This window comes from Mauremys reevesii, linkage group 6 (assembly GCF_016161935.1).
Source record: "Mauremys reevesii isolate NIE-2019 linkage group 6, ASM1616193v1, whole genome shotgun sequence".
NCBI classification, from domain to species: Eukaryota; Metazoa; Chordata; order Testudines; family Geoemydidae; genus Mauremys; species Mauremys reevesii.
Window position 1 is genome coordinate 126,175,948 of NC_052628.1, and position 13,086 is coordinate 126,189,033.

Here is a 13,086-nt window from a genome sequence, read left to right on the forward strand (position 1 = left end):
TGCTCCTTGTTCCATCCCCACCCAGGCAGGGGGTCTTGTCCCAGAGAATCCCTCACCCCCAATGGGGACACACATCTCCTCTGTTATCTGGCACCCCAAAGTGGGGACATTTGTCCCACACAGGCCAAGGTTTCTGCTCCCCGCAGACACTATTCCAGTTACAACCCCATGTCTGTGCAGGGCGACACTGGTTTCGGGAAGGGGACGGCTTTCCTGTCCAACCCCATGGAGGTCCTGAGCCCTGGAGCTGGGTTGGGTTGGGCGGGGAGGTCCCTATGTAACAGGCTCTCTCTCTCCCCCCCACCCCACTCCTAGCTGGTGGCGGACAGGGCCGAACAGCTCCGCTTCCTCCAGGCTGTGCCGCGTCTCTGCTTCTCGGCACAGAAGCCGGGGTGGGACACCCTGGAGCCCCCAGTCTCCAAAGCGGCCCTCGTGGAGAGCATTGCGGTGAGTGGGACCCCGTGCCCGGCCCTGGGGCGAGGGAGCCAGATATGGGAGGAAGCGTTAGTGGGGCCAGAGCAGGAAGCAGAGGACAGGGGGTCCTGGGGTGGAGCGCTGGGGAGCAGGGAAGGGGAGAATTGTGACACTGATGGGGAGCTGGCAGTGCGGGAGGGGAGGGAGGAGTTGGGGAGAGGGGAAGGAAGTTTGATGGATGGGAGGAATGGGGGGGCCCAGCTGGTTGGGGGTGGGGGTGACACTGGCTGTTTCTGCAGAGCACTTGGGGCTCCTCCCGGGGAAGTGCCAGTGCATCTGCAGGGCCTGAGTCTCACATGCAGTTTTGTTTCCTTGGGGTCTCCCAGGAGCTGATTGAAAATCTCCCTGGTGCATCAGAGCCGAGCTCCATCATGCCCAGCTCCATGGCCACAGTTTGCAGCCTCAGGTACCAGGACCCTCCCGTCCAGCTGCCCTAACCCTGGTGCTGACCGGGCCCAGAGCCGGGAGTCATGGCTCCTCCCCCGCCTAGGTTCCCCCCGGCCGTGGCTGTTCCCATCCCCCAGCAGAGGAGGCGGGAGCATCCCCTTTTTCCTGTCCGGGGGTTGATTTCTCCAGGAACGTTACAGCGGCCGTAGGGAGGGGATCACTGCGGGGGAGGGGGTCATGTCCATGGCAGTGCCAGTGCCACACTGGTGCTGCAAAGTGTAACATGGGCTCCTCTCTCCTGCCAGCAAACTGAAGCCACCGCTCGCCCTGGAGCTAGAATCTCACCTCCTGCGGGCTCTTCTGAACAGGATGTGCACCCTGGGCACTGGGCAGGACACCACACAATGCCGGGTAGGTCCTGATCCTACTTCTCTGGCCCAGGAGCAGGAGCAGGCTCTGGCCCTGCTCCCTCGCTTTGATGGAGCTGCTGAGAATAGGGGAGGGGTGGGCAGAGCTGGGAACAGGCCTGGGACAAACCGGCAGGGGGGCCCTTCCCTCCAGAGGGGATTGCGTTACCCCTCCATGGCTGATCCCAGACCTTCCCTCCTCTCCTCATTCTCTGATCTCCTGCCTGGACTCTCCCGGGGATCCTACCTCCCACCCATTGCAGTTTGGCTGGCCCATACTCTGCTGGGTACCAGGCCCTGCACAGAGAACTGCTAAGAGCAAGGATTGACGAGGCAGCAGGCATCCGGCCATGAACTCTTGCTAAGTGTCCCTGGAGTGATGTGAATGGGAGAGGCCAGGATATGCCTTTTGAGTCTTGCCAGGGCTCCTGGAGAATCCTTCTAATTGTCCCCTGACTGGTGTAGCCCCATGTACCATGACTGACGGGTGATCCCTCTTCTTGCAGGCTCTGTACATCAACTATTCACAGAGCCTGGACATCCTGCTCAGGGGCCTTCTGACAGAGACCCCCATGGTGGAGAAGCTGCAGCACCTCCTGGAGGTGAGTAGAATGGACGGTCTGGGGTGGAATTGCCCCTGAACGCTGTGGGAGGGCAGCAAAGGAGAGACTAGAAGAGCCACGTTTCTATTGTGTCCTCCCAGCTTGGATCCAGCCGGCCACACTTTCCCAGAGCTGCCAGTGCAGGGGGAAGGAGCTGGGACTATGAGTCAGAGCTCTGCACGGTTGTATTAAGCACTAACAGTGAGCACCAGGCCTGGCTGGGGCCTGAGAGACTGAAACCTCTGTGAGATGCAGGACATGGGCCTCAGAGAAAAGTCACTGGCTCCTCTCTAGGGAGACCCTGAGATACAGGAGGAGCCTCAGGGAATCAGCTCTTATGTCCTAGGGACACTGCAGTTCCCGGAGGGATTGTCCTCAGGGCTGTTCCATCCATCGTACCGAGGCCTTTGCAAGTTGGGTCTGGGGTCTGGGGTCCAGGGCATGTGCCTTGATCCTGACGTGCTGTTCATGGATCAGGGGTTCAGAGCAAATAGACCAGCCCCAAGACTGACCATTGTCCCGGCCTGGAGAGACAAGCAGCTTGTGCCCAGCAAGACGTGGGCAGTGTCCTGAACCCCCTTTTCAAACTCTGCGACCAGGGCTCGGCTACTCCACCCTGAGCACAAACTCTGAGCCCCTTGGGGAGGGGGAGAGGCTGCCTGCTGACCCTCCCCTGCCTCCTTCTCCCGCAGCACGTCCATCCCTCTCTCCTGTCAAACAACACCCAGGAGAGAGCCAGGGCCGTACAGACCAGCGCGCCCATGCTCCAGTTTGCCACCTCCCTGCCTGGATTTGACGTAAGTGACCTCTGACCCCAGCATCCTGCAGAGTCAAGTTCCTCATCCCCTGGCTAATTGGTCCCCCCTGGGTCCGTAAGGGACTGCGTTCCATAGGCCGCTGGCTGGCAGGGTCGTGCCTGGCCTCAGGGCCCTTGTTATTCTGGAGCCGCGAGGCAGCGAGTGCTCAGCAAGGGCCCTTGTCCTGCTCCCTTTGCTCCAAGCTCCCTTGGGGGCAGAGAGGAAGAGGGCTCTCTCTCCTCTCTCCCAGCGCCTCCTACAGAGGGGTGGGAGCAGAGCTCAGGTCCAGGGGCACTGGGGAGCTGAAGGGAGAATGTTGATGGATTCTCCTCTCCTTCTCCTTCCACCAGACCTCCTCTGCCTTCTCCAAGGCAGGTGAATTCGTGCTGCAGCTGGGTCTCTGTGTATCCCACCCAGCCAGTGACATCAGTCGGCATGCCAGGGGTGGGATCTATTGGCTGCACAAGCTCCTGCTCCAGAAGAGGGGTAAGAAACCCAGCTGGGCAATGGGACCCCATAGAAACGAGCCTCTGGGAGACTAGCTCCAGCTGGCCATTGGGACGCCTCTAGAACTAAGGCCTCTCTGCTTAGACCCGCTGTAGCGGGGAAGAGGAACCCCAATAGAAACAAGGCCCCTCCTTTGAGACTCCCTCTGCTGGGCAGTGGGCCCCTACAGAAAGAAGCCCCCTCCTCTGAGACCGACCCCAGCTTAGATGGTGACTCTTTCTCTCCCCCTCTCTCTGAATTAGGGAGATGAGTGTGAAAGTGCCAAGGAAATTGGCTGCTTTATCTCAGAGCCCAGCTCTGTCCCCCAGCCCAGGGAAATCAGCCCACCCAGTACGGGGCAGCCAGCTTGTGAGGGGACAGGAACGGAGCTATTGAGACACATGGAGGGAAAGAGCCCATCATGAGGGCAGGGGCAGGAGCAGGCACCACAGGGGACAGACACAAAGCTTGTAGGGTGTCACCAGTCGGGTAGCCAGGGCCAGATCCTGACTTCAGTGGGTGTGGGGGGGTTCTCAGTATTAGACACCCCCATGAACAGGCACCCACTCCCAGAGCACAATGACCGTAAGGGTCACATGATTACTGTGATGGCTGAAACAAATCCCCCTTCTGGTACTAACCCGCCTGGCATGGACCCTGCGATTCCATTCGGCCGCGGATGCCACGAGGAGCCTGGCCAGTGTGCACCCAGAAGGAAACAGGCACTGAAAGCGGAAGGCCAAACCTCCCCAATGGGTGTGTCTTTCTCCCCCAGGGCTCAACACCAGAGAGGCCCCAGACCTGTGGTGCCGGGACGGGCTCCATGACCCCGAGCGCCTGGGGTATAGAAACCTGGCCAGGGTGGGAGAGGTAAGGATTCTCGGCCGGTGCATTGCAGCAGCTCAGGTGTGGAGCTGTCTCCCCCTGCAGTGAGTGTGTCATGGACACAGGGCAAGAGCCTGCTTCTTATTTCCACAGAGTATGTGAGGCTCCTGGGAATGTCCGTGGGGTGAGGCGTGGGAATGAACCAGATCTAAAAGACCCCGAACCTCTAGCGGGTGAGCTGCAGGAGCTATCGCTGCTGGGAGCAGCAGGGGTCCTGGGTTGTCTGTGTGCGCTGGGTTCTAGAGCGCGCAGACACATTCCCAGCATCTCATGGCACCTGCGGTGAATCCTGCTCCAGAAAGAGCTATTTGAGGCCTCAGTGCCTGCAGCCTCCTACTGAAGGGGGTTCCTGGTCCATGGGACCCCAAAGGTTGGCTGCCCCAGGACTCTTCTCCACCTTGTGAGACACTCGAGGGATTTGGAGCCTGGTTCTGGGCCATTGTAAGGGCTCTGGTTCTTTTGGTTTTAGGTCTTTGGTGAGCTCTTCACGGAGGAGCAGAAAAGATCTTTCCTCCAGGCGGGGCTGCTGGCCATCCACAACCCCCTACTCCGCATCAGCCAGGCTGGCCAGGTGCTGACCTATTCCATCTTGGGGGAAGCCGGCCAGCTGCTAGAGAACGAGGTAACCAAAGAGGGGTCACCTGGGGAGAGACCCCCAGGGCCTTTCACCTCCAGGCCATTGAAAATCACTCCCATCCCATCCCCATGCGCTGACCAGGGAGCAAGGAGAGGGTGACCCCAGACAGGTGCCATTGGTCGGTGCCAGCTTGTCCCCTGAGCAGCTCAAAGCAGGGCAGACCCAGCTCCCCAGCAAGGCTATTTCCTAACAGGCGTCACATCAACACGACACGCTGCCATTGCTCATGCTAGAGGCTGCCAACTCCCCTAGCCACCTCTGTGAGCCTTTCCGCCCCCTCAGGCCGGTTCCTAGAGCTCTGGTATCGTGTTATCCCAGCCCCCACCTGCTCTGGGAGAACTGGAGGAGTCAGTCAGCAGAGGCTGCTTAAGTGCCCCATTCACCAGAGCCACTGCCCATGGCATCACGTTAAGGACATGGGGATCCCTTGGGGAAAGGTGTCCACTTCCTCTCACCCCCCGGCACTACTGCCCAAAGCCTCCCAGCCCCTCAGCTGGAGGGGGCGAGGGTGGCTGAGGGGACTCTGGGGTGCGGAGCTGGATTCCCGCTGGGTTGGGAGATAGAACAGCTCTCGGGGGGGACGGGGGACTGAGAGGAGTGAGGGCAGGAGTTCATTCCACAATGGTGGGAGAGGGGATGGAAGTCACTAGAGAAGAGAGAAGATTTTGTCTCGGGGGTTGGGTGGGGGAATCCGTCCCTCAGACGTGGGGAGGAAATGTTGCTGGCTCCCGGTGCCGTTAATACCCTTCGTTCTCGTGGGTGTCGGAGTCTCTGATTGATCCTTGTTCCCTTGCAACAGGGGGACATCACAGCCAACATAATGGTCCAACTATTTAATATCAGGCCAGGTGCCCAAAGCCCTGCAGGGGCTGTGCTCCGTGGGGCAGCATTGAAGACCCCCCCCACTTCGCATGACCAGCTCCCACCCCCTGCCGCAGGTACTGCTCTGTCTCACTGTGCCTGGGGGGAAGGGCTGGGGGAGCGGCCATAGAGCCCCCCACAGCACAGAGAAACCAAGGCCGAGCACCTCGCTCTGAACACCCTGCCCCACCCCGACCCCTGGGGCTGGGGCCAGGCCAGATACTAGTTCGGAAGAATCAGGCTGTGGGGCTGGCCCAGAAGTGAGAGCATCCACAGAGCCAGGGGTTGTGCTCAATAGCCGTTGCAGTCTGGGAGGGGTGGCCTGACATGGAGACCCTCCCCTATCGTCACTGCTCAGACCCTCCCATGGCCCCTGTCACCCCTGATGCAGTGAATGTCCGACCATCCCCCACCTGGGGCCCAATCCACCCACCTGGTATCTGAACCCTTCCCAGCCAGGAATGAAACTCCCCCCGAACACCCTGGGGCAGGGGAGGAGCCTCCCCATGTGGCAGGTGGGAACTGAGACGCAGAGGAAGGGCTGTGGGCCTGGTCACACAATCCTGGGTGTAGATCTGGGAAGTGGACTGGGTCCCGGCCTAGAGCCTTTCCCCCAGGGGCACCTTCGCTTCTGCCCTTTATTCTCCCCTCCGGCCAGGGGGTCTGTGAGTGTGAAATGAACAGGGAGGGGGACGGGGTCCTGGCGCACAGCCTGGATGGGAGCTCCCCTTGGCTTGGTCCCCAGGCTCAGAGACATCTTTGTCATCCCGCTGTCCTTCTGTTATTGCTAGGAAGGGAGTCCCCAGATGAGAGGTCTCCAGGGCTCCAGTAAGTCATCCTCATTCCCGCCCGCATGTACCCCACTGCCCTGCCCACCGGTTTCTCGCTGTTGACTCTGGCTGGACTCTTGACTCCGGTCTCTGGCTATGACTTTGGCGTGACCCTTCTTGGCTCCAGATTTGGGTTCTGAACCCCGGCTCAGTATTCTCCTTGCCTTTCTCTAGCCTCGCTCCAGGCCCTCCACCCACCCACTCCAGCACTGCCTCCTCCTCCTCCTGATCTTCCCCAACCCCTCCGATTTCAACTACACGGATTCGATCTTTGCATGGATACGAACTTTGGCTTGTATTTCTGACCACCCGGCTTCGACCTGTGGCCTGGACATGGACACTGGCTCCGGTTCTGCCTGGACATACTCAACACCCGGCAGCAGTAGAAAGGCCCCACCATTAATCAAAGCCTAACCCCGCCCCATGACCCCTTAGTCCCTCCCACCTGTCTCCAGAAGTCCCGCCCCATGGGGGTATTTCTTCGTGGTCAAGGCGGACACATGACTGGAAGCCAGGTGTGTCATGTGACCCCTCTAAGAACTCCTCCCACCACCCTCTACCAATCAGGATGGGTTTCATCCTGGAAGGACCACCCCAAGAGGAGATTTGACCAATCAGGGTGAGCTCTGGGGTGGGAGGGTGACCCATCCCGACGTGGGTCTTGTGACCCCTCTAGGAACTCCTCTCACTGCCCTCGACCAATTAGGATCGGTTTTGTCCTGACAGGACCACCCCAAGAGGAGATTCTGACCAATCAGGGTGAGTTCTGGGGCAGAGTGACCCGTCCAGGAGTGGGCTGTTTGACCCCACTAAGAACTCCTCCCAGGGCCCTCTGCCAATCAGAGTGCAGCACCATCACCTCATAAGTCCCAGTGCTGGACAGACGAAGCCATCTCTTACCAAGGACACATGGTTTAGAAATCGTGGGAAGGCTGCTGAGAGGAAACCTGGACTCCTTCACCACCCCCATGAGAACTTTGGACTCTGTCTTCGCCCCGAGGGTCTTTGACCATCTGCGGAGAAAGCGCTACATCAGCGACAGTGCCGAGGAGGAGGAGGGAGCGACCGAGGGGAGCCCTTTGGCTCAGCCGTTGATGGATACGCTGGAACCCGAACCCAAAACCCAACTGCTTGTGAGACACCCCAATGAGCATGGTGGCCTCTCTTTGTCCACCCCCTTAGAATCATAGAATCACAGAATTCAAGATCAGAAGGGACCATTATGATCATCTAGTCTGACCTCCTGCAAGATGCAGGCCACATAAGCCGATCCACCCACTCCTGAACTAATTCTCTCCCTTGACTCTGCTGTTGAATGCTCCAAATCATGATTTAAAGACTTCAAGTAGCAGATAATCCACCAGCAAGCGACCCCTGCCCCATGCTTCGGAGGAAGGCGAAAAACCTCCAGGACCACTGCCAATCTACCCTGGAGGAAAATTCCTTCCCGACCCCAAATATGGCGATCAGCTGAACCCCGAGCATGTGGGCAAGACTCTCCAGCCAGACCCTCTGGAAAAGGCTAACAATATCCCAACATTGACCCTTTGTACTAATTACCAGTGTGGCACGTTATTGACCTATTGACTAAACCCGTTATCCTATCATACCATCCCCTCCATAAACTTATCCAGCTTAATCTTAAAGTCATGGAGGTCCTTCGCTCCCACTGTTTCTCTCGGTAGGCTGTTCCAGAATTGCACTCCTCTGATGGTTAGAAACCTTTGTCTAATTTCAAGCCTAAATTTCCTGACTGACAATTTATATCCGTTTGTCCTCATGTCCACATTAGCACTAAGCTGAAATAATTCCTCTCCTTCCCTGGTATTTATCCCTCTGATATATTTAAAGAGTGCAATCATATCTCCTCTTATCCTTCTTTTGGTTAAGGAAAACAAACCGAGCTCCTCAAGTCTCCTTTCATACGACAGGCTTTCCATTCCTCGGATCATTCTAGTGGCCCTTCTTTGTACCTGTTCCAGTTTGAATTCATCCTTCTTAAACATGGGAGACCAAAACTGCACACAATACTCCAAATGAGGTCTCACCGACGCCTTATATAACGGGACTAGCACCTCCTTATCTCTACTAGAAATACCTCGCCTAATGCATCCCAAGACTGCATTAGCTTTTTTAACGGCCACATCACATTGCCTACTCAAAGTCATCCTGCGATCAACCAGGACTCCTAGGTCCTTCTCCTCCTCCATTACTTCCAACTGGTGCATCCCCAGCTTATAACTAAAATTCTTGTTAGTCATCCCTAAATGCATAACCTTACACTTCTCATTATTGAATTTCATCCTGTTACTAATACTCCAGTTTACAAGGTCATCCAAATCTCCCTGGAGGATATCCCAATCCTTCTCCGAATTGGCAATACCTCCCAACTTGGTGTCATCCGCAAACTTTATCAGCCCACTCCTACTTTTGGTTCCGAGGTCAGCGATAAATAGATTAAATAAAATCGGACCCAAAACCGAACCTTGAGGAATTCCACTGGTAACCCCGCTCCAACCCGACAGATCACCCTTCAATACGACCCTCTGCAGTCTCCCCTTTAACCAGCTCCTTATCCACCTCTGGATTTTCATTTCGATCCCCATCTTTTCCAATTTAACCAGTAATTAGAGGTGGAATGTGATTGCGGCTTGGGGGAGTCACTGGCGCACAAGGTGTACATAGGTAAAGGAATGATTAAGTCAGGGGTGAAAGTAACTTCCAGGACTTACCGGTACTGCCGGAGTCCTGGGGGGGCGTGGCCTCAACCGGAAGAGGCGGGGCCTCTCAAGATTTAAAGGTCCTGGAGCATCAGCTGTGGCTGGGAGCCCCAGGGCCTTTAAATTCCCCCCACAGCTCTGGCAGCCGGGTTCGAGTGTGGATTTAAAGGGCCCAGAGCTCCCATGGCTGTGGGGAGCCTGAGCCTTACCCAGCTGGAACCAGGATTTAAAGGGCCCGGAGCTCCTACCGCTGCGGAGAGCTCTCAGCCCTTTAATTCCCTGCCCCAGCGTGGGTGCTGGAGCTGCGGTGGGGGGGCAGAATTAAAGAGCTCTGGGATCTATGCAGCCACGGGAAGTGCTAAGCCCATTAAATCCTGGCCCCAGCCCAGCTGCTGGAGCTGCGGGGGGAGGAGGGGGGAGATTTAATGGGCTCTGGGTTCCCAGCAACCGCCAGAGCTCTGAGCCCTTTAATTCCCGGCCCCAGCCCAGCTCCTGGAGCTGAGGGGGGAATTTAAAGGGCTCTGGGCTCCCCGCAGCCGTAGGAGTTCTGAGCCAGAGATGAAAGTAAGCCAGTACGGGCCAGTACGGCGTAGCAGCAAGAGCCAGTACGCTGTGCCGGACCGCACCGGCTTCCTCGGCGGGGATTTAAAGGGCTAAGAGCTCCGGCGGCTGCGGGGAGCCCAGAGCCCTTTAAATCCCTCCTCCACTCCCACCGCAGCTCCGGCAGCCAGGCTGGGGCTGGGAATTAAAGAGCTCGGTGCTCCCCGTAGCGGAAGGAGCTCTGGGCCCTTCAAATCTCGGCCCCAGCCCGGCAATGCTCTGGCTCCCTGTAGCCGCAGGAGCTCTGAGCCCTTTAATTCACAGCCCCAGCCTGGCTTCCGGAGCTGCGGGAGTGGTATTTAAAGGGCTCTGGGCTCCCCACAGCCGTGGGATCTCTGAAGCAGAGATGAAAATAAGCCATTACGGTCCAGTACGGCATACCAGGAAGAGCCAATGTGCCGTGCAGGACCGCACCGGCTTCCTCGGCAGGGATTTGAACGGCTCAGAGCTCTGGTGGTTGCAGGGAGCCCAGAGCCCTTTAATTTTCCCCCGCAGCTCTGGCAGCCGGGCAGGGGCCAGATTTAAAGGGCTCGGTGCTCCCCGCAGCCGTGGGAGCTCCGGGCCCTTTAAATCCACACACGAAATCCGGCTGCCGGAGCTGCAGAGGGAATTTAAAGGGCTCGGGCCTCCGCGCCGGCCTGAGCCCTGGGCCCTTTAATTTGCCCCTGAGCCCAGGGTTGATTTAAAGGCCCGGGGCTCCCAGCCACAGCCGATGCTCCAGGACCTTTAAATCTTGAGGCCCCACCTCTTCTGGTTGAGGCCACGTCCCCTCAGGATTCCAGCAGTACTGGTAAGTCCTGGAAGTTACTTTCACCCCTGCTGTGAGCCCTTTAAATCCCAGCCCCAGCCCGGCTCCTGGAGCTGCGAGGGGAATTTAAAGGGCTCTGGGCTCCCTACAGCTGCCGGAGCTCTGAGCCCTTTAAATCCCCGCTGAGGAAGCCGGTGCGGTCTGGCACGGCGTACTGGCTCTGGCTGGTACTCCATACTGGCCCGTACTGGCTTACTTTCACCTCTGGATTAAGTGACGGTCGAGGTCGTGAGACGTTCCATAGAGCTCTCTTGGCCGCAGTGCCCATGATGGAAGGTGGTACGTTGCGTTCTGCCATGACATTCATAAACACATCCCATCTTTAAGGTCCATGTCTGCTAGGAACAGAGCGCGTCTGGGTCACGGCCCTGACTAAGTCGAGCATGTTAGAATCATTAACCACAGAGCCTTTGAACACAAAAGCCCCTTTATCGTTCCATGAAGAGAGATTTGTAGCCTGGCCCAGCTTCTTTAGCAATACGAATGCATTTTTCTTAGAACGCTTCTTCACGTTATCCAGCACCTGCTGAGCAACAGAGTGTGAGGTCTTTGGTGTTTCTGGGGGGTTTCAGTTACATTCAGTCTCTGTTCTGGTAGAAACAGACTGATTTTCACTTTCTCCGCATCGCTCGGCTTCACGTACATTAGGCACCTTTGAAGCTCAGCGCTGTAAGGTTTAGCCTTTTAGTATTCAGCTCAGTCGGTTCTTTGAAGAACAGACTCATTTCAGCATCCAGTAAGTGAGTTGTGGTCGGTCGTTAGGCCCCCTGAGGATACAGAGGTCACCAGTGTTCTGAGCGAAGCGTCAGATTTTTCCCAACTCTCTTTAGAATGCCGTTCTTTTAGCCCCCCCGCCCTCCGGGGACACAGCGTCCATCAGTTTTCTGAATGAACCATCAAACTGTTCCCAAATACTAGAATATAGGGGAGCGGTGACGAGCTTATGGTTTTGGGAGAATGGTTTGTCAGTCCTTGGTGTTTTATTCACAACCCCTAGAGCACATGCTCCGGGTTTGTGAATGTGTGTGTTTCTGCACACGTTCAGAGCCCCTCGAGCGCATGCTCCAGGTTTGTGAATGTGGGTTTTTTCTCAGGGTTTGCTGTGGCAGTGGCCGCTGAGGAACTGAAATTGTAGTTATTGTTTACCAGAGTCTTGTTTTGCCCTTGGGTTTGCCGGATATGAGGTTTGGACTGCCCGGATGCTTCATCTGCACTCTTGTGCTGTTTTGCATTGTTAAAAGTCTCAAAGCAGATTCCTGGTTCTTTGGCGGTTCTGGAGGAGGTGTCCTTGTAGTGCGGACTAAGCAGAAAAGTTGCCCATGCCTATGAGGGGTGGGGGGAACCATTTTACAAAACTGAACTTTACCATCTTTCTCACCCACACCTATGTATTCACTTCAAATACAAAACCTCATAGAACAACCCAACCAATAAGCAAAATATATTTACTGGGCTTCATCCATCCATCAGTCACCGATGCTGGTGAATTTTTCCTTTCAGCTGTCTCATTCCCTTTTCTTCTGAGCTTGTTTTCCCTCTGCTCTAAGGATCTCTCATGTTTTCACCGTACTGTGGAGCAAACAGCATTATTATAAAACACATGAAACCGTCTTGTAAACTTAAAAACTAAATATTCGTTAGGGTGTTTTTCTGTTTAAAAAGTCACAGCTTTAAAACAAAGTTCAGGCTGTACGAGAAACACAGGTTTTGAGTTTATTTCTACCACTTAAAACATAAACCAAAAAACAACAAACAAACAAACAAACAAACAACAAAAACCTCAAAAACATTTTTTTTAAAATACATCTCATTTTGCAGAATAAAAACCAAACTGCTTTTAAAATCCATTTTAAACCACATTTTGCACAGGAAAAAACCCTGTTGGTTTGAAACAAACCAAGTACTTTTAAAACCCTACACCTATGCCTTGCCCAGACCCCTCTCACACACAAATCAGCAGCTTTAGAAACACACTAAACCAAGTTTGCCTCCATATACTTTTCAATAACCCCCACCCCCCCATGCATTTAAAAGTCAGTTGCAAAAAAGTTCCCTTTCACTAAGGGATCATGTGTTGCAGGCACATGCTTATTCTGTTCCTCCAATGTGTGTTTGGGCCTTCAGGTTAAACAAGCAAAAATGTTAGTTACTATTACCACCAAATCCCTATACAAACTGTGCAATACTTAAAGTTTTTTAAAACAGTATTAAGCACAACTATAGTTAAAATGGTTTTTACCTTGGCCTGGTGGTGAACTGCAGCTTAAAGTTACTGAGTCCATGCTAAGCAGATCACGCTGCAATGAAGATAGGCACCATTATTTTCCTAAAACAGCCTGGGCAAAGAGTGGCATTATACAATGTATAGTTTCAGAGTTCAAGCCAGCAAGCCCTACCTCTGTCTGCTGTCCAGCAGCCTTTCAAGAATGTCCTTTTCAACAGAAACTATCTCCAACAGACCTGAGGTTTTTATACCATCTTAGCCCATTGTTCAAACAGACTTCAGCATAGTAGCTAGCAGGTTAATTTAATCCCCACAGCTCTGAACTAATAGATCCTTAAGGACTTTAGGCACCCCTCCCGCAGCACCCC

The 13,086-nt window shown here is 55.2% G+C and overlaps 1 protein-coding gene across 1 annotated transcript; it reads left to right on the forward strand.

Moving 5' to 3' along the window:
- The first annotated feature begins 168 nt into the window (after positions 1–168).
- Positions 169–6,980, forward strand: LOC120407312. The gene is made up of 11 exons (XM_039542821.1): positions 169–231; positions 316–447; positions 801–880; positions 1,167–1,272; positions 1,775–1,843; positions 2,563–2,667; positions 3,018–3,153; positions 3,929–4,023; positions 4,508–4,660; positions 5,475–5,613; positions 6,541–6,980. Exons 1-11 carry the CDS (start codon positions 169–171, stop codon positions 6,669–6,671), a joined length of 1,209 nt encoding a protein of 402 aa, XP_039398755.1. The 3' UTR covers positions 6,672–6,980.
- The last annotated feature ends 6,106 nt before the right edge of the window (positions 6,981–13,086 follow it).

Excerpts from the sequence above, each read along its gene's own strand:
- LOC120407312 (XM_039542821.1), top strand. The coding sequence starts at position 169 with ATGTCTGTGCAGGGCGACACTGGTTTCGGGAAGGGGACGGCTTTCCTG. Across the intron at positions 3,154-3,928 it reads GCTCCTGCTCCAGAAGAGGG|GGCTCAACACCAGAGAGGCC; the intron begins GTAAGAAACCCA and ends TTTCTCCCCCAG. Across the intron at positions 4,024-4,507 it reads ACCTGGCCAGGGTGGGAGAG|GTCTTTGGTGAGCTCTTCAC; the intron begins GTAAGGATTCTC and ends TTTTGGTTTTAG.